We start from the raw sequence: 22,175 nt of genomic DNA, 5'->3' as shown, positions 1-22,175 counted from the left end.
CTTAGAGCTGAAAGAGTTAATGTGTTAAATAATGAGAACTTTTGTACAAACTACATGAGCAATGACTTGCTTTAATTTTTGTTTGGGTATGCATCACCCATTTTATTAAGGGACGTTTTACAGTTTAAAATTATTACCAGTAAAGTAGGTGATAAACATAGTTAACAATTTTTTAATTTATTTTCCTAATAGATTCCTCCAGCCAATGGTCAAGCTGCAGCAATTCAGGCACTGCCCACAGACTGGCTTATTTATGATGAAATGACCAGAGCCCATAGAATAGCTAACATTAGATGTTGTTCAGCAGTGACACCCGTCACTGTATTGGTATTCTGTGGACCAGCTAGGTTGGCAAGTAATGCTCTTCAGGAATCTTCATCCTTTCGAGGTAAATCTGTTATGAAGGAAATAAAAATATATTTGAAATGAAATTTTTTTTTCTTTTTGCTAAACCAAACAAATTTTGAAATTATAAAAACTTATGTAGTATTAGCTCCCTTTTAATATAAGACTAACCAGAAAATACTAAAGCATACCACTGTTCTTGAAATTAATTAAGATAACTTGATTTGTACATTTTTTATTAATCTTGCTGATAGGAAGTTTGTTTTTCTCTTCCACTGAATTTAAATGATTAACAAAAATAAAAGGTATTTGTTTAAAGGAAATAATAGTTACCCATATCTTATTACCCTTATGTAAACATACTTAATATTATATATTTTTCTGTAGATATATACATATTTTAAATTATTTTACCCATACTATCATTTTATATTCTGCTGTTTTGATTGTATAGAATATAAAAAACATGAAATATTTTATATTATTGGCTGCAAAATATTCTATCATATTAAAGTGGTATATTGTATTTAAATGTTTCTTTACAATTGGACATCTTGATTGTTTCTAATTTTTTCCTATTTGGTGACTCAGCAAATATTTACTATTTGAATAACTGCTGTATGTCAGGTATTGTGGTAGGTATTGAGGATGTAACAGAAAACAAAATAGACAAGTTATTTCTGTCCTTGGGAGTTTACATGGTTGTGGATGGTAGACAGACAGCAAAAAAGTAAGTGTTTTATATAGTGCTATGAAAGAAATAAAGCAGACTGCCTTAGGGATGACCTACTTTAGAAAGAAACCCTAGACAAATTCCTCTGAGGAGACGTGATTTAAGCTGAGACCTAAAGTATGAGAAGGAGCTAGCTATGTGAAGATAATAAAGAAGTTGGCAAGGGCCAAGATTCTGCACTAAGAAATGATCTAGGAATTGACCTAAAGGTATGTGATTGGAAACACAGTGATCAAAGAGAGAGTGGGATGGGATAAGGTTTGAGAACTGATTTTTTTCTTAATTTGACCTACAGTTTCATGATTTAAAGCTGTTAGCCTTCTTTCTATCATATATAATACCCATTTTTGTTAGTTTTGTATATTTTGAGTTCTGTGGTGTTTTTGTATTGTTTTGTTTTTTAAATCCTCACCAGAAGACATGCTTAGAGAGAGAGGAAGGAAGAGGGAGAAAAACTTTGGTTGCTTTCTCTAAGTGTCCTAATCGGGATTGAGCCTGAAACCCAGGTATATGCCCTGAGTTGGAATCTAACGGGTAACTTTTCAGTGCATAGGACCATGCCCAACCAACTGAGCCACTCTGGCCATTCTAGTTCTGTGTTTTGACTGCTATAGATTCAAATTGAATAATCTTTTTCTATACTGCTCACTTCAGAGCTGAAAAAGTTTCATTCTTCCATGGACCTGATAAGTACTCCGTTTTTTCTTCTTTTGCTATGATTTGATTTTTAAGATAATTTTTTCAACCATGTTGCATTGACTCTGGTTTAAAATGTAGATTTCATGTTTTTCCAAGTGCTTTCCCCTCACCTGCACCAAAATAATCCTTATGTATTGTCTTTTAGAAGGTTTATATGATTTCATATTACATTTGGCATGGTAAAACTCTCTGTCTTCTTTTCCTTTAAATTTCTGCCTTTATATTATAACATTATTCAATAGTTTTGTATTTTAATAAGCTCTAATATCTGGTGGAGGATCTACCCGTAACTCTTTGCTGCTTTTCTATTAAGTTATTTGATAATCTTACCTATTTTTTTTATGAATATTGAGTAGTCACCTTCTTATAAGCCTTTTGACACCAAACAGTTCTTTTGTGATTTTAATTTAGTGTTTGCTTCCAGCAAATTTAATATATTCTTCCTATGTAGCTATATCTTCTATTAAATTTAGCAATTTTTTGGTAACTTTGTAAAGGTTGGATATATTTCTTAAGATGATTCTTAAGATGTTTTGTTTCTGTTTTTGAATTATGGTGAATAGGTTTTCTTTTTCTTTGCCTGTTGTTCTTCCTTAATAAGAACTCTACCTCCAAGAGTATATTTTATGTACTTGGTTACTTTACTAAGCTCTTATTAATCCTTTGGATTCTCTATTTCTTAAGTTATATTACCTTCAGGTGCTAATATTTTAATTTGTTGCCAAAATTTATTTTTTCATCTCTTTTTCATGATATTGGAAAACCATTAAATGGTCTACTTTGTCCTTTTTAATTTTAAAGGTTTAAATTCTAAAGTTGTACCATTGATTATAATTCTTGTTTTAATAAATTATTTCATTCATTAAATTAAGGCAGAATTGTTCTGTTTTTAATGTTTTAAAAATGTGTTGAATTTGTTAAATAACTTGAGCATTTGTTCATGTAATCAGAATTTGTTTCATTTATTGATGTGGTGTATATTTTTTTTATGGAACTACCATCATATTGTTACAAGAATAAACCTTTCTTGGACTAAGAGTAATTCATTGCAATGCTAAATATTTTGCCAGCACTTATTAAAATTGTAATATTTATGATCATTAGTTAGGCTGACCTACATAGAGTTTGTGTGGTGTGTGCATTTGCACATTTAAGTATCTTTAGGTTTTTGGTTTTATCAGTTTTAAGGTTAGGTTTAGATTCTCTCATTAAAGGAACTGGCTGTTATTTGATTTCTTGAAAGTTTGAGAGACTTGGTGTTCTGGATTTCTTTGTTGTTGTTCTTTAAGGACATCTTGAATTTCTTCCTTAAATAGTCTGAGTTTTTCTATTTCTTATTCTTTCAGTTTTAGTAATTACTTATTCTTTCAATTTGTTTTATAGAAATGAATTTTCCTTGAAGGTTTCAAGACTCTTATAATTCTTTTAAGCTTAACACATTTTGAACCATTTTTACAATTTTATGCTCAGTTTTGATTTTGTGGTTAGATTTGTGCTTTTTTCTCCCTTTATTAAATTTATCAGGATTGCTTATTAGGTTTTAAGGAACTGGATTATAGTTTTAACTATTAATAACATTTTGTCTTCCCTAATATATCATTCTTTTCCTTACTATTTTTAATGTTTTTATTCCCTGATGTTCTTAGTTTTCTTCTCCATCTACTTATTATCTAAATATTTTTTTGGATTTTTTAATTTCTTTTTTGTTTTGTTGCCTTGAGATTAGAGATTGTAGTCTTTACAATTCCTTTTTCCCCCCTCCTTTTAAATATTGAGATTTAATTTGTGACCTATGGGGTTTAGAGAACTCCCCACACAAATTGTTAGTATATCAGGAAGATTTGTGTAAATGTGGTGTGTAAATCTATATTTGCTTATTCTTTTTGCTATAATATAAAATGGTTAAAGTGAAAATTTTTCTTTCAATATTTGTTTCGACAGCGGATGGTATTCCTAATGATAGTAGTGATAGTGAAATGGAAGATAGAACTACTGCTAATCTGGCAGCTTTGAAACTTGATGAGTGGCTCAATTTCAAACTAGAGCCTGAGGTAAGTTGCTCTTTAGTAGTGTGATCCAGTTAGTATGATCTGATAAACAATATAATGAAAATTATATCTATAATATTGGGTTCTTAGCATTAGAGAATACAACTTCTTTTTCAGTTGTGGGCCCTCAGGTATTCTCTGCTGCATTGGGGTTTAATCCAACAGTGGATTTGAAAAACGTAGGTGCAGATCAGTATTTATGCATGGTAATATTTTGAGTATTTCTGTGTATATAATGAAATATTGAGTATTGGGTACACAAGAAATCCCTTTATTTTAACTATTTCTAAGAGAAAGATCTGAATTCCTTTCTGATTTCTCTTTTCACATATCTCTGAATTGGGAAAGAGGAATGTTTCTTTTCAAATTAAAAATATTTCTTGACAAAGCCTACCCTTAATTTCATCTCCACTTTTAAAGGTCATTTTATAGCTTTTTGTTTTGTTTTGTTTTGGCAGCTAAGCTGTGAATAGTCAACAAGGGCTAGATTTACCTTTTTAGGATTCTTCCATCATTTGAACCTACTGTATGTAGTCTCACTTGAATATCCAATAGCCTGTCACTTCACTGAAATTGTTCTTGCTGAGGACAATATTGTCCTCCATGTTGTCAAAACCAGCCTGCTGTCCTTGACAAATTTGACCTCTTCTCATTTTTGGCAGTATTGTCCATAACCTTCTTTTTGTAATTTTATCTTTCCCATTTTTCCTCCTCACATCTGTCCCAATTTCTTTGTCACCAGATACCGTGACATTAATCTTCCTTGATTCTTCTTTTTTCTAGAGAGGCCATTTCTTCTTAGGTTCTTTCACGGACTCTTCTCTATGTGTTTGTGCCTTAAATGTTAGATGTTCTCCAATACTTGGTGCTTTGCTTTTTTCACTGTCTCTGCACAGTTCCTAGAGACTACCTCTAACCATTTATGCATTGATGACTACCACGTCTATATCTAGCTTAGGCCTTTCCCTGGACATATGAATCCAGCTGCCTTCTGGACATCATTATTTGGATGTTCCACAGTCACTAAAATAAAATGAATGGAACTAAATGTATTTTTGTTTGTTTACTCTGCTTTTGTTTTTTACTCTGCTTTTGTTTGTTTACTCTGCTTTTGAGATATTAATCACACTCTACCACATATTGTCTCTCTCAATAAACTGTTTCATTTGATTTTGTGCCTCAAATATGGTAAAGAAGAAATTTTATTTCATTCTTGCAATAAAAAGAATGAAAGTAGTAGTAAATTATATGAAATGTAAACCTTGTTCTTTGGAAACATTCAAAGACCCTTAATTAATAAACAAATAGGTGCTTGCAAGCATATTTGAACTGAAGAAACTATTTTATTGTAGGCCGCCAGTTTATTGCTGCAGCTCAGACAGAAGTGGCACAGCTTATTTTTACGCCGAATGAGAGCTCCATCTAAACCGTGGTCTCAAGTTGATGAAGCAACCATTAGAGCAATTATAGCTGCTTTAAGCACTGAAGAACAGTCTGCAGGTTTACAACAACCATCTGGGATTGGACAAAGGCCAAGGCCTATGTCTTCAGAAGAACTTCCTTTGGCATCATCTTGGAGGTCAAATAATAGTAGGAAAAGTTCAGCAGATACTGAATTTCCTGATGAGTCTACTACTGCAGAAAGGTAAATTAATGGCTTGAAACAGGAGACATTTTCTCCAGGAAAAGTTATTTATTATGGAATTATGTGCTTTTATAATACTTAGAAGTTACATTGTTATCATGTAAGGAACACAGAAAGGTCACAGTAAAATGGGAAGAGATTTTTCCTTTGAAAACCTCTATATAAATGCCTAATATGCAAATTGTCCCTTTGGGAGTTCGACAGGGAGTTCAATCGCTTGCTATGACATGCGCTGACCACCAGGGGATGGTGTGGTACTTGGCAGGTGTTGGCAACACGGCGCCAGCAGTGGGCAGCAGTGGAGGGACTGCCAGCCCTGATAGGCCCCAACGAGAGCGGGACCGTGGTGGGATGGTGAAGCAGGTGAGCAGGCAGTGCCAGGCCAAGGTGGGGTGCCAGGCAGGGCTGCGGGGCTGTGCGGCTGGGGGTGCAAGCTGGGGTTGCAAGGCTGGGGATGCAAGCTGGGGCTGCCGGGGTGAGACAGGGCCAGACATGCCCTGAAGCCCTCCTGCGGTCCCTTCTAGGCAGGCCAATCTCCCGTGGTCCCTCCCCGGCCGGCCAGCCCCAATTGTACCTCTGTAGCCGAAAGAAGCTGGCGTCGTCACTAGAATATGTCTGAAGACCAACTATTGGCACAATGTACCTCTGCGGCCGAAAGAAAGCATCATCATTGACAGAATATGTCTGAAAAACTGTCATCGACAAATACTACCAATACTGGTAGGAACTGCCTTCACAGCAAAAATTAAGTAAATGAGGATGCAATTATCGAACATAGTTGTGGTGAAATGACTGTTACATGTCAGTTTTGCCTATCACTAAATTTCTCCAATAGAAAACCATCTGATGGAAAATTTACTCGATGTTGCAGCAAAGGTAAAGTTTGTCCAAATGATATGTTTTCAGAATACCCGGAATATTTTAAAAAATTAATGATTAAGGAAGATTCTGATAGTAAAAATTTTATGGAAAATATTCATTCCATAAATAGTTCTTTTGCTTTTGCTTCAATGGGTGCAAATATCACTTCATCATCAGGATATGGGCCATACTGTTTTAGAATACACAGTCAAGTTTATCACCGTACTGGAACTTTACATCCTTCAGATGGTGTTTCTCAGAAGTTTGTTCAACTCTACGTTTTAGACACGGCCGAAGCGACAAGTAAAAGATTAGCAATGCCAGAAAACCACGGTTGCTCAAAAAGACTCATGATCAATATCAACAACCTCATGCATGAAATAAACAAATTAACAAAATCATACAAGATGCTACATGAGGTAGAAAAGGAAGCCCAATCCGAAGCAGCAGCAAAATGTATTGCTCCCACGGAAGTAACAATGGCAATTAAATATAATCGTAACAGTGATCTGGGTAGATATAATTCTCCCCGTGTAACTGAGGTTGCCATCATATTTAGAAACGAAGATGGAGAACCTCCCTTTGAAAGGGACCTGTTCATTCATTGTAAACCAGATCCCAATAATACGAATGCCACTAAAATAAATCAGTATCCTGTTTTCTACATTAGATGCAATGACGTATCCTATTCTTTTTCCACATGGTGAAAAAGGCTGGGGAACAGATATTGCATTAAGACTCAGAGACGACAGTGTAATCAACAATAATACCAGACAAAATGTAAAGACATGAGGCACACAAATGCAGTATTATGGATTTCATCTCTCCGTGTGGGACATGTTCAATTCTATTTTAAATGCAGGAAAATTAGCTTACCAGTATATTGTCAATTCATACTAAAAAATGGAAGCAAATCGGATAAATTTCATTAAAGCAAACCAATATAAGTTGAGAGTTGAAAAATATAGTGGTTTGATGGATCATCTCACATCTAGATCTGAAAATCACAATGTGCTGATTGGTAAAATGATAATACTTCCATCGTCTTTTGGGGGTACTCCCAGAAATATGCAGCAGCGATATCAGGATGCTATTGCAATTGTAACGAAGTATGGCAAGCCTGATTTTTTTATAACCATGACATGCAACCCCAAATGGGTAGGTATTACAAATAATTTACAGCACTGGCAAAAAGTTGAAAACAGACCTGACTTGGTAGCCAGTGTTTTTAATATTAAACTGAATGCTCTTTTTAAATGATATATGTAAATTTGATTTATTTGGCAATGCTACAGCTAAAATTCATGTCACCGAATTTCAGAAACATGGACTGCCTCATGCTCACATATTATTGATATTAGATAGTGAATCCAAATTATGAACGGGACATGACATTGACCATATAGTTAAGGCAAAAATTCCAAATGAAGACCAGTGTCCTCAACTTTTTCAGATTGTAAAATCAAATATGGTACATGTACTCTGTGGAATACAAAATCCAATATTAAATATTAAAATATTCTAATTATTTTTTTTTCAATGTGCATGAATCCGTGCACCAGGCCCCTAGTAATTCTTATGAGTTTTAAGATAATATGAAGGATTTTAGGCTACTGGTATGTGAGTTATTTAATAAGAAATTTTTTTTTTCAGAAAAACTCAATGTTTATTTTTAAGAATTCACAAATTTAGGGTCTGTTGAGAAGATAGCAACATTTTTTATTTTACATTTTAGTTAATGTATGTCAAGTGGCATCTTTCGTAGGTACCCTACAGCAAGAAGTGATGGCTATAGCCATTTAAAAGAACAACCCACAAGTATTACCTAGATATCAATATTGCTGACTAGTATTCCTACAGAAAAACCATCTATTCATTCAGTGATACATTCAATGCCTGTTGTTCTTGGTATGAGGGATAGAGCAATGTACAAAACAAAATAGACTTCTTCAGAGAATTTACATTTTATTGAGAGGCATATAATAAGTAAATAAATTTATTGTGACAAAATTTGTTTCAATTTAATCAAATTCTTTTATTCTTTCTGTCATTTAACAATTGGATGTGATATTTTTATTATATGATTGTCAATAGTAAGAAAACTCTTCTTGAATTATTTACCCAAAAATATATTATGATATAACGAGAGGCCCAGTGCACGGATTTGTGCACCGCTGGGGTCCCTCAGCCTGGCCTGCGGGTACTGGGCTGAAACTGGCTCTCTGACATCCCCCGAGGGGTCCTGGATTGTGAGAGGGTGCAGGCCAGGCTGAGGGACCACACAGGTGTACAATCGGGGCCAGGGAAGGACCACGGGAGGGCTGTAGGGCATGTCTGGCCTGTCTCATCCAGTCCCGATTGACTGGACCCCAGCAGCCAGCTAACCTACTGGTCGGAGCGTCTTCCCTCTGGTGGTCGGTGCACGTCATAGTGACTGGTCGAACAGTAGAATGGTCAGACACTTAGCATATTAGGTTTTTATTATATAGGATATGATAGTGGTTATAATGAATCATTGGGCATGATTCAGAACTATTTCTTGTAAACATTTAATAGAATCAAATATGTTTCTTTTTATCATTAGAAAAAATTTTCTTACCTTGTTGATAATAAAGACAACATTTTGCCTGTGATGCTAATTTTGGCAATATTGGAAAGTCTCTGTAGTAAGAATATGATTTCACTGGTAAAAAACTGAAAATAGAAACAAAGGAAACAAAAGATATGTGATGCTCAAGGGTCAGATGGGGATTTCATTACCTTCTTTTGATCAAATTTTGCATATTTCACAGAAGCATAAAGGCTTTATTAGTTCAGACTTCAGTGAAAGAGGAATAATATTTATTGGTTTCCAAGTTCTTCAGATATCTAGTTTTAGGAATAATTTAGCCAGTTGCCAAGAAAACCACACATTGTGCACAGCTGAACCTTTCTGATGTAGACCCTCCTAAACAAAAGAATAGTAAAAACCATATATTCTACTTAGACATCTCCCACTTTTTTGAAAAGATTATTCTAAAAGCTTACTTGAACAGCAAATATTTAGAATGTGCACATACATCTCCATAGATATTTTAATGTGGTCTTATTATTCCTACACCTTTTTGGCATTTAGCAATTGGATGTGACATTTTTATTTATTATATGATTGTCAACAGTAAGAAAGCTCTTCTTGAATTATAAAAAACCTGTTAGATTCACAGAGAACTCTGTGTGTGTGTGTGTGTATGTATGTATGTATGTATAAACGCATATGTATTATGTGTGTACCTATATTCACATACTAACAGAGTTGCACACATTTTTTTGGATAAAAACTTCCTTTTTCCTTTATGAAGTAATACATATTCATTTGATAAAATTTGGAAATACAGAAGAAAATCAGAATTATAAAGTGTAATTAGTTATACTTAGAAACTGATTGTCTTATAAGTTCATCGCCCCCCCCCCCCCCCCACCTTGTGATACCAGGATCAAACATTTCATTTTCTTACAAGTTGTAGCCTGACATTTTTCATTCTCCTACCTATTGAACAATAGGACTTTTTGTAGAATTAATGGATTATGCCTAGAATTGATGTATCTTGGTGAAGAATAGAATGAGGACTCTTAGGAAGATTTATTTTTGAAGAGAGAAGTTATCATCTTTGTGGGATTACTTCTTAGAGAAAAATTATTTATAGTTAGAGTTTTCACTCTAGGACAGCAAGATGTAGATTAGATAAATGTTTTCAATAAAAACACTTTTTGTCAGTGAATTTCATTTATTTTTAATATAATAAATATCCTTTGATAAATATAAAAATAGTCACATATTCTGTTTGCTTGCATTTTCTTTCTTTTAAAAAAAATCCTCACCTGAGGATATGCTTATTGATTTCTTTTTAGAGAGAGAGGACAGGTGGGGGGGGGGGAGAGAGAGAGAAAGAAAAGAAAGAAAGAGGAAGGAAGGAAGGAAGGAAGGAAGGAAGGAAGGAAGGAAGGAAAGGGAAGGGAAGGGAAGGGAGGGGAGGGGAGGGGAGGGGAGGGGAGGGGAGGGGAGGGGAGGGGAGGGGAAGGGGAAGGGGAAGGGAAAGGGGAAGGGAAGGGAAAGGGGAAGGGAAGGGAAAGGGAAAGGGGAAGGGAAGGGGAAGGGGAAGGGAAGGGAAAGGGGAAGGGAAGGGAAAGGGGAAGGGAAGGGAAAGGGGAAGGGAAGGGAAAGGGGAAGGGAAGGGAAAGGGGAAGGGAAGGGGAAGGGAAGGGAAGGGAAAGGGAAGGAAAGGAAAGGAAAGGAAAAGAATGAATTATCATTGTGAGAGAGAACATTGATTGGTTGCCTTCAGTATGCACCCAACCAGGGATTGAACCTGAAATCTAGTTATGTGCCCCAGGTACATCCACACCTTTCAATATATAGGACAATGCTCCAACCAACTGCATACTGGCCTGGGCTGCTTATATTTTCAGTTAACTCTTCAACTCTACATTTGAAGCTTTGTACATTCTGCACCTCAGCCTTATAATATCCTCCATCCTATAAAGTTTTTACCTAAAGTCATATTTTGAATTAAAAATATTTAAGAATAGTTTAAGAAATTATTAAAATACTAGAAATTGCCCATGTCCCATCCCAAAGCCAAACTAATGTTTTTTTCTTATCATTTTCAAATAGTAATTTAATGGCAAAAGATTTACATAAGAAAAAATGAGCTATAAGTGAGCTCTATATCAGAACTCTTTGTTCCTCCTAAATGAAAATTTAGGTGGAATGGTTTACGCCACAGTGGTTCTCAACCTTCCTAATGCCGCGACCATTTAATACAGTTCCTCATGTTGTGGTGACCCCCAATTTCATTGTTACAAATTGAACATAATTAAAGCATAGTGATTAATCACAAAAACAATATGTAATTATATATGTGTTTTCCGATGGTCTTAGACAACCCCTGTGAAAGGGTCGTTCGACCCCAAAGGGGTCGCGACCCACAGGTTGAGAACCGCTGGTTTACAGGAATACTTTGTTTCTACTTGAATGAAATGTTTTGGGGAAACCAAATAAACATGAGAAAAAAGCTAAAATAAGGCTCAGAGTAAAAGATCAACTTGAAAACCACAAAAATAGGTATTTAATTCTATTGAAAATATCATTTTTACTTTAATAAGATTTTGCCTTCATTAAGTTCTGTCAGCTAATTTTCAGGTCAGTTAGGTACCAGGGTAAGAATGATGGAATGTTAGAAGTTGTAACTAAAAAAGTCATTGAACTTCGGTTATGAGAGGAAAAAAATCTTTGAAAATTTAATTTTTGTACTTCTAATCAAGTTAATGATTCATATATGCATACATCACATTTTATTAATATCTTTAAGTTTTAGCTATTTTATTTCATTTGTGAAAGAAACGATCCTTCTAAGATATTTATAGAAATGGAAACAATTGTGGGCATAAGCTATTTCGACTTGTCTAGTAGGCAGGACTTGCAAAGACTGTGGAAGCTAGTGGATTATTGAACACTTACCCTTTTCTGCTTTCAATTTACTCATTATAAATATTGTGAAGCACAGCAAAGTAAATGAAATACTATCATGAACTCCATAGCCCTGATTCAGTAATAACCAAGATTTCACCTACTTGTTTGTAGCCAAATATTTTTTCCTTTTGCTTTCGTTTTTGTTTACATATTTCAAAATTAATACCATACATCCTGTCATTTTACCCTTCCACATTTAACTATTCATCTCTTAATACAACAGGCATTTTTTCCTACATAATCAAAATCCAATTATCAATTTCAATGAAATGATAATTTCCCCAGTTCTCTATAGATTTATTTGAATTAGCATCCAGGGAGGACTTATGCATTGTACCAGGGTGTTGTTTTTCTTGAGTCCCTTGTGATCAGAGCAGTTCCTTAGTTGGCCTTTTTGAAGAAACTAGGTCAGTGGTACTGTGAGATGTACAGCAGGTCCTTGAATAACATCATTTCATTCAAAGTGTTTCATTATAATGTTGATGAGATGACATAGTAACTTAACTCTTGTTTATGTCAATTAGCCTATGGTAAAATTGGTTCATTATACATCATTTTGCTTAAAGTCACAGAACTTGTTGATGACACTGAGTACTTACTGTACCACATTCTGGATTTGTCTCTTCATTTCTCCTGGTGTTATTTATTGCTATATCTTAAGTAGTTCATGTAAACTGGTAGTTAGCTCTCAGTGCTTGATTAGATCCAGTGTTTGGGTGAGAATATTCTATAGGTGGATATTGCATGATTTTAGGAAGTACTCAGTTTATTTTTAAATGTCTGGTTGTTCCACAAATATATACTTTTTAAGCTCATAAATTAAAAGATTTGCCCAGGATCATATACCTAGTTAGTTATAAATTTAGTACTGTCCTAGAAATCTTTTATCCTGACTTTAGTCCAGCATTATTTCCACTTTACCTTACTATTTTAGTATGCTTTTTATATCTATTTTACTTGGCTCTAAGATATGCTGTGGAGGTGGAAGGGAAGTGGAGTGGGTGATATTCTTGTAAAGGCCATTGGCTTAGATGTAGTTTAATAATTTTATAATGTTAAAGACATTAAATGTCAATATAAAATATAATTGTTAAGTTCTCTCCTATACCATCATAAAGGAGGGATAGGGATTTGGTAAGGGGAATAATACTTGGGTAATTTTTAATATTAAGTTAAAGACTTTTGTAGATTGTCTTAAAAATATGTTTTTGTATATTTGTTTTTGTAAACTGTACCATAATAGTCCAACTGTTTCTTAACTTCCAAATGTAATAGAAGAATGAAATTCCCTTTTAAAAAATGTCCTATCAACTATAATGTCTTTGAAACTTTGATTTAAAATGGCATTTGCTTTGTATTATGAACTTACATATAATGGGTCGCCTTTGCTTCTTCCTTCTCACTCAAGAGTATTGACGAAATCTCCATCTCCAGCACTACATCCACCTCAGAAGTACAAAGATAGAGGAATTTTACATCCTAAACGAAGCACTGATGACCGACCAGATCAAGCTTCTGCAAAATCTACAGAAGATTACCCAAGTCCTTGTGCTAGCCCTTCTCCTCCATCCTCAGGAAAGGTAGAGTATCTAAAAGTTGATGTAGCAAGGAATACATTTGTAGCACATTGAATATTACGTATTTAAAATCATAAACCAATTATTTTCAGTTACTAATTGTGGGCTCTGTTCTAGATATATATTGAAGCTGGCAAACTTGAGACACCTTGAGTAAATTTTTTGTTTCTTTTGTTTGCCAATTTTTTTCTAGTTATTACCATGTTGGTGTGTTTTAAAACTAACAGATCATTCACTGATGGCATGTAGCTAAGTAGTTCATTATTTCCTTTCTATTTCTTTAGAACTTCTTTTTTTGTTGTTAAAACAAATAAGAAGAAGATTATCTTAACTTTGGTTTATAATTTTAGAATTGAAAAGGATTTTTTTGTTAATTGATTTTATCAACTCAATGGATATAGTATAAAACAAAACAGGATGGAACTAGGAAGATAGGAAATTTTGATGGGGAATTGAGAACTATGTATCTTTTAAAGAATTTATAAAATGAATGGTTTCTAATGTTAGAATATATTTAGTTCTACTTTCTTGTGTTGTTAGTACCTGAGTAAGTATTTGACTAGGGTTATTTGTTGTACTGTATGTTGTGTTCTGGTGAACCTGTAACATTTTTGGTGTACAGGGTGACATGACACTCAGCCGAGTCACTCACCTGGGTCCTCTAGCTGTTTTTATTAAGATTTTCTTTTTACCACTTGTTTTTAGCAGTTTGATTTTGATATGATTTGGTCTAGTTTTCCTTCTGTTTCTTCTTCATTCTGTGTATTTATAGTTTCCATCAATTTTGGGAAATGTAAGACCTTTACTTTCTCACTTTTTTTGTTGTTAATCCTTACCTGAGGATATTTTTTCCATTGCTTTTTTTGAGAGAATAGGAGAGAGGGAGAGGGAGAGCGAGAAACAATGATGTGAGAAAGACACATCAATTGGTTGCCTCCCACACATGCCCTAATTCATGTGGGGATTGAACCTGCAACCCAGGTACATGCCCTTGACCAGGAATTGAACCTGTGATCCTTCAGTGCGTGGGCTGGTGCTCTAACCGCTGAGCAACACTGGCCAGGGCTCTTCACTTATATTTTATATTTCACCTCTCACTTCTCCTTTCTGGGATCCTGGATATACAAATCTAAGGCTACTTGATATTTTCCCACAGGTCACTGATGCTCTGATAATTATATTTCAGTTATTTTCTCTCTGCTTCATTTGAGAGGTTTCTATTGCTGTATCTTTAAGTTAGGTCGCTTGTATTTTTATTTGTAGTGTCTAATCTATTATGCATTCTTTCTAGTGTATTTTTCACTTCAGATACTATAAGTTCATCTCCAGAGCATCCTTTGGGTCTTTAAAAAATACCTTCCATTTCTCCTCTCATCATGTTCATGTTTCCTTTACCTTCTTGAAGATAGTAAGCATATTTATCATAACTGCCTTAATATTCTTATCTCCTAATTGCATCATCTGAGTCTGTTCCTAGTGATTAATTTATTTTCCAGTTATGGATCATATTCTTCTGTTCCTTTGCATTCCTTATAATTTTGTTTGGCTACATGATTTTTGTTGTATTCCTTTAAATAGTGTTAGATATCCTTTTGGTATACAGTTAAGTTAGTGGCAATCAATTTAATCTTTTCAGGATTTGCTAGTAAGCAGTGCCTGGGTGGTTCCAGAGCAGTTTTTATCTGGTACTAATTTAGTTCTGATACTAAGGTGTGATGTTTCTGTGGACTAATGACCCATTATTAGTCCAAATTATTTCTATTTTGGTTGGGGATAACAGGAAGTATTCTCAGCCATATGTGTGAGCGCTCAGAATTATCAGGTGTACTTCCTTCCTTTGGGTCTTTTCCAGGCCTCAAGTCATTTTTTCTTACTTGTGTGCAGGTCAGCACTTAACCAAAAACTGCAGTTTCCCATGAGCTCACTTTCTGTGCAACTTCTTTGGTCTAGTTCACTGCCATGCAAATACTAGTTGCCTGGTCTGTCTCTGCATTTCAGCAAGACCACTGGTTTCTGTTTGTTTCCTTGCACTGTTACCTGGAAACTGTATCCTGGCAATAAGCTGGAGCAGTATTTGTTTTGTTTTCAGACTTTGAAGTTTATTAAAATATTTTCTGGAAGTACATTTGGAGTATAAATCAAAGTTGGTAATCCAGGATCCTTTCTTGATAAGGGATTTTGAATGCTCTGAAACTGAGTACTGGGTTTGGGCTCTTTAACCTCATTTTGATTGAGCCTTGTGTAGTTTTTCAGGAATGAATGACAGAGCTGTTCGCATTTGTTGAATATTTGGTAAACTATTTTGGTTTATATGTTCATGATGATGTTATTTAATGGAGCCTATTGATTCCGAAAGGTCAAATTACCTTTCAAGAATTTATGCATTCTTTTATAGGGGTCAAAATCTCCTTCACCAAGACCAAACATGCCTATTCGATACTTCATAATGAAGAGTAGCAATTTGAGAAACCTTGAAATTTCTCAACAGAAGGGTATTTGGTCTACAACCCCTAGTAATGAGCGGAAGCTAAATCGAGCCTTTTGGGAAAGCAGCATGGTTTACTTGGTTTTTTCTGTTCAAGGATCTGGACATTTCCAGGTGAGCCATCCTGAAGCAGTAAGGGTTCTTCTGGCTGCAGGTTAGACCATAGAGATAAAAAACAAACAACAACAAAAACCCCTGGCTTTGTATTACATCGGAATGCAATTTTGTCTTAGAATGAGAAATACATTGCACCTCCTCAAGGGCATGATAAATAGGGATCCCTTTGTTTTTGCCTTATCTTACCAGAACCTCTCCAGATAAACAATTTATGCTTCTGAAGACAACTGTAGATTTACCATTTCTGGGGTAGATTAAAAACAATGAGAATCTTGAATTTTTGGTAAGATGTTTATTTAAATAGGTCAAGGAAGTTAGTATTGACAATCAAGAAACTGAGTGTGTGTCTTAACTCATATATCTGAATTTTTAAAATAATGAATTTGATAATATAGTTTTTGGAAGTAAAAGCATAGAGGTTAGATTGTATCCATTTATTATGGTATAAATGTGGGTTTAGAACTATTGAAATATTATTTAGAAAATATCTGTCATATCTGAAATTATGTTAGAAGGCTGGAATTGGTCTTTCCTATAAAATTTGCTTATATTTTTTTTATAAAAACACTTAATAAGTAGCTTATTTTTTAATTGATCTTTATTGTTGAAAGTATTACAGATGTTCCCGCCCCCCCCCCCCCGTTTTTGTTAGCTATGTATTACTTTTATATTATATTTTTCCCCTTAAAAAAAACCCTCATAGCTTTCTCAGATAAATTGAATTCACTTTTATCCTTCCACCTCATTTTATCCACAGGGATTTTCTAGGATGTCATCTGAGATAGGAAAGGAGAAGAGCCAGGATTGGGGCTCAGCTGGACTTGGAGGAGTATTTAAGGTGGAGTGGATACGAAAAGAAAGTCTTCCCTTTCAGTTTGCACACCATTTGCTCAATCCTTGGAATGATAACAAGAAAGTTCAGATAAGCAGAGATGGGCAGGTATACAATGGCATTTAATATTTTTCTTCTACTTTTCTTTTTATTTTGTTTTGCTGTTATTTAGTGATTTGTTTGAGGAGCCATTGTAAGAATATATATCCTATTTTCCACATGCACATGGAAAATAGTGGTTCAGATTTGTAAAGGAGCTAGTAAAAGCTTTCTTGCAAAATATTTCTTATAGAGCTCATTGCTTTTTTAACATTTTGTAAATTTGACTTCTTTCTGTCATTGCATATATAAAATATTTCTTAAGTTCCTTTTTGGAGACTCCTGTTATCCTCCTAAGATAGTGATGGTGAACCTTTTGAGCTCGGCGTGTCAGCATTTTGAAAAACCCTAACTTAACTCTGGTGCCGTGTCACATATAGAAATTTTTTGATATTTGCAACCATAGTGAAACAAAGACTTATATTTTTGATATTTATTTTATATATTTAAATGCCATTTAACCAAGAAAAATCAACCAAAAAAATGAGTTCGCGTGTCACCTCTGACACGCGTGTCATAGGTTCGCCATTACTGTCCTAAGATATGATCAAAACTGAGTGTAATTCTGAAGTATTGTAATTTTACTAAAATCTAAGGTTAACAACAGTATCTAAACTCCATTAAGACTTTAACTAATTTGTGTAATGTAAAAAAATAACCTTTTTATATTTTTGTGGCTTGTTTTATTTCTATTATGTTTTACCTTGTCTTCATGACATACATTTTTAAACTAGCTAGGGTGATGGGAATTAACATACATATGGATTACTGTGCTAACTGTAATATGAGGTAATTTAATGCACACAATGAATTATTAGCCCAATTTTATGTAGGATAAAATAGATTCAAAGAAATTAGTTTTGCCTAAGGTCACACGGCTAATAATTTATTTGAACCAGTGTGACTCACTTCAGATTACCACATGAAGAGTGGATTCTTTTTAAAAGCACATCTTGTCACAAGAGGACTGTAAATAACATTCTTTTCAGTTATATAAGAATATTTTTATTTTTATCCTAAATAGTGATTTTGAAATAAGTCTAATACCTAAGATTATTATATAGTCATCTAAGCTAGTCTCTTGGAAAAAAACACTGGAAATATCTAATATGCTATGTTTTATAGGTCAAGCTGAATGCTTTTGCTAAATATCCATTAGAAACAAAATTCATTATTTCCAGATACAAAAAAAAAAAAAAATTCTAGCAGAACTCCATGGAAGTCTCTCATCAAGTTGTCACAAATAGTTGCGATATTTGCAGGTTAACTACAGTCTTAAATGCTTCATAAATCCTAAAGCAAAGAATTAAAGCAATGTATTCCATATAATTTTAGTATGTGCTGGTAGAAAAATAAAATTTACAGTGATTTTCTTACATTTTTATCAGTGTAGGTATTGGTGATTATAAAATTCAGTCCAGTTATTTTAATGTTTATTCTGACTTTTGATTTATCTAGGAACTAGAACCTCAGATTGGGGAACAGTTGCTACAGTTATGGGAACGCCTTCCATCAGGAGAAAAAACGACAACTGATTGACACTCGAGTTATACCATTCTTGACTTTGAGTACTGGCAATATTTGTGGTCATTAAGGATATCTTTCAGATTACTTATCTCTTTATCTTTCAACCTTTCAAGAGCACTTAGGTACAGAATGCACTGACTTCCAAAAACTTAGATGGGCTTTTCTGGTTTAGAGTATTGCTTTAGAACCATCATCTTCATATAAAAGAGATAATGATAATTTTAATAGTGATAATATAGAGTGATTATGTAATGTTTATTAATTGTAAGTTTCTAATTGAATAAAACATAGTAGTTTCATTATTTGACAAAACAGCAGTTATTTTAAATATACTTAATTTGAAGTTGAGTGTTTCATTTGTTTAAAACACTGAATTATAGTTCATATTGATTATTTTTTTAATGCAAAGTAAGTTTGTTTACTTTTTATTGTTAACACTATTACAGATGCCCCCTATTTAAGTTGTTTACTTTTAAGAAAGGCCTAAATATATCAGTACATCTGTGCACCATTTTAGAAGAGTCAACTCTTAAGATTTATGATTAAAAAGCCAACAAGCAAACAACCAGATTAAAAAATGTTTCTTTTAAAAAATAGTGTGTGCTAATTAACAACTATTTATTCTGTCATTTTTAGCCTAACATACATTAAGAAAAAAAGGAGGGGTATTCTTTTTCTGCAATTATGTAATGCAGGAAAGTCTGAAGAAAGGCAACATTCCTCAGGTCAAATTCAGTGCTTAGTTTTCTTGCTGGTTCTGCCTCTTTTAACCTGATGGGTGCCTTACCCCATTCTTCCTCCCATATTACAACTTACATGAGCACAGTAATTATGACCTTTTTGTTTTGTCTAGGGCAACTTGATTTAGACAAGTTAGAAATTTAAACAAATTATACAAGTAGTTTAACAGGTAGTGATAACTTGTTTGCTGTATGTCTTCCAAACTGAAGCCCACAAGCATCACAGTTCTAAATGCCTTCTATTCGTTTTCCAGTACTTTTTATCCTGCTATGTTTTGGATGATTTATTTCTTTTTTTGCACTTAATGGTTTAATAAATTAGGGTGGTGTTGGTGGTGATTTTTTTTATAAAACTGTGTTAGCGCCAACTATCTACTTCTTTGCCAATTCAGAATTATTTGGTTTCAACTCTTTACCACCACTATCTATAAAGTTTCCTAAGAAGCTTTTTGAAGGGAAATAGAGGTACAGGTAAAAAAGAATGAAATGTCTTGGTCACTGAGCTCTAAATAGAACAGGTTGGTAGCACTTGTCATGATACATTTGGGTCATTTCTAGATAACAACACCAACAGGAAATTAATTTAAAGACAAGAACTCCGAGTCATCTGCTTCTGTATTTGAGAACAAAGAAGTGAAAATTTATAGGTCAGCATAAAATCTTGAGAACCCTTCTTCCTCTGGTAAAGCATTATATATTGATATATTAGTTTAGAATGTCATATGTGATTTTGGCCTGTATTTGTAGATATTTGGTTTTTAAAATTTATTTTATACTTTGAGACATACCTATAAATTGAATCTATGTGAATTATGTTTCACTGTATGTGTATTACAGTTTTTTTCCTATTAGAGCAACTTGTGTTCCTCTGATAATGTTTACATTTTGTTTTGGTGTATATTTAGCAGTTCCTGGTGTTCTAAATTTGGAAGTTAAGGACTTTTGAAAAATAAAACTTGTTTCATTTTTATCTGTTTTCTAATATCTAGCCCCCTGTGGAAATGATGACTTTGTTGATACCTATATAAAATGAGTACAATTTGAATGTAATTAAAATGCTGTTTTTGAAGAGATGAACTTTAAATATACTTATTAGATGAAATTCTACTCAATTATTTATATCTTGTTATTTCTGATACTACATATTAGGACTAAGGTAACAGTGATCAGCAATATCCCTTGAGATATTAATGAATTTCAAGCACCTTGAAGAATATTATAATGACATTGAAGGTGATGGTTTCATATTAGTACAAACTCCTTGAGAAAAAATATCCTTATTATGATAGGGGCATAGAAAAAAAATTCAAGACATGTTTTAATGTAAAATCTTTGGAATATTAATAAAATATTCAGCCATCCACCTTTTGTTCTTAGCCAGGACACTTCATTATGCTAACTTGCCATTGTACCCGCTGAACAACCCAGCGTCACTCCAGCAATTACAGCAAAGATAGGCCATGAGGAAAGAATAAACTTCAAGAAAAGACAGGTTCATTTAAGAATTCTTCCTCATAGACTCATTCTTTATCATTTAAAATATTATATCCTGAAACAGAGAAAGTCTTAAGAAGTTAAATGAGCTTCACCCCAGAATCAATAGCAGGGCAAAAACATTGCAACTGAACATGTAACTCACAAGTGACCATGCTTCCTGGTCTGAGTGAGCCTCACATAATATAGATCTTCACTGTGCTCCAGGAGTCTCCACAATTCCGTTGTACCCAAAGGACCACATACTGTCAATATGCCCATGGCCACTGGATGCATCTTGGTCTTTCAACCAAATGGGAAATTTCCACTTGGCAGTCTAATACATTCTCCAGTTCTCCATATTCAAAATTGAACTACTATTGCTTCCCCACAGCCTGTTCTACCGAAGCTGTCTGTCCTCTTCAGTAGATGTCAGTTCCCTTCTTTTGGTGGCTCAGGCCAGAAAACTTGGAGTCACCCTTGATGCCTTTCTTTTTCTCAGTTTTATCAGAAAGTTTTCTTGGGTCTACTTTCAAAATATTTCTAGACTCCAGCTGTTTCTCACCACAAACTGTCATAACCACTCTGAACTGCGCCACCATCATTCTCACCTGGGTTATTGAAATAGCTTCCTAAGATTTCTTTTCTCTCCCTTCTGCCACGAATCTATTCTCAACATATAAATTTTAAGACATCAAGAGAATTAATATAGTGCTGCTCAAAACCCTGCAATGGCTCCCCATCTAACTCGAAAGCCAAAGTCTTTATAATGGCATAAACACCTTACATGATCTGCTCCCCCATTATATTTCTGACCTCTACTCATTCCACTTTAGCCACATTGAGCTCTTCACTATTCTTTCAATATACCAAGCATGTGCCAGCCTCAGAAACTTGTTTTAGCTGTACACTCTGCCTGAAATGCTCTTCTCAGAATATCTGTATTGCCAACTAGTTTTACCATTTAGCATAGGTTTAATGCAAAGGTTTCTTTAAATTTTATTTAACTTTTAGAATTAACAAATCAACTTTTTAAAAAAGATGTACAAGGGCATGGACCTTGGTTGCGGGCACATCCCCACTAGGGGGTGTGCAGGAGGCAGCTGGTCGATCTCTCTCATCGATGTTTCTAACTCTCTATCCCTCTCCCTTCTTCTCTGTAAAAAATCAATAAAATACATATATAAAAAAGATGTACAGTACAGCTCTATGAATTTTAACACATGTACAGATTTATATCTTTTACCACAATTGGGATTTTCCATCACTCCCCCTCATGCTATGTCCCTTTGTACTTATAGCCTCCTCTTGTCCCTAAGCCCTGGCAGCCATTGATCTGTTCTCTGACATTCTAGTTTTCGCCTTTTGAGAATGTCATATAAATAGAATTATTTTTCAGCATAATGTCTTTGAAATCAATCCAAGTCATTGTGTATATCAAAGCTCATTTCCAGACTTCTGGTCAAAATGGAGAGTATAGATAAA

The 22,175-nt window shown here is 34.2% G+C and overlaps 1 protein-coding gene across 3 annotated transcripts in view; it reads left to right on the top strand.

Annotated features, from left to right (window-relative positions):
- The window catches only part of YTHDC2 (YTH N6-methyladenosine RNA binding protein C2), a 64,575-nt gene extending 44,251 nt beyond the window's left edge, over window positions 1-20,324 (top strand). For 2 of the 3 annotated variants that reach the window (XM_059693888.1, XM_059693890.1), the window contains 7 exons: window positions 193-388; window positions 3,719-3,828; window positions 5,178-5,470; window positions 13,249-13,420; window positions 15,813-16,016; window positions 16,777-16,959; window positions 18,409-20,324. In XM_059693888.1, coding sequence (XP_059549871.1) covers window positions 193-388; window positions 3,719-3,828; window positions 5,178-5,470; window positions 13,249-13,420; window positions 15,813-16,016; window positions 16,777-16,959; window positions 18,409-18,489 — 1,239 coding nt within the window. In that variant the 3' untranslated portion in view covers window positions 18,490-20,324. The remainder of the gene's footprint in view (window positions 1-192; window positions 389-3,718; window positions 3,829-5,177; window positions 5,471-13,248; window positions 13,421-15,812; window positions 16,017-16,776; window positions 16,960-18,408) is intronic. The other variant, XM_059693889.1, reaches the window with a different exon arrangement.
- Window positions 20,325-22,175: the final 1,851 nt, after the last annotated feature.

Source organism: Myotis daubentonii, chromosome 4 (genome assembly GCF_963259705.1).
Source record: "Myotis daubentonii chromosome 4, mMyoDau2.1, whole genome shotgun sequence".
Taxonomy (NCBI): Eukaryota; Metazoa; Chordata; class Mammalia; order Chiroptera; family Vespertilionidae; genus Myotis; species Myotis daubentonii.
Note: the sequence above shows the minus strand (reverse complement) of the source record. Positions and strands in the feature narration are given on the sequence as shown.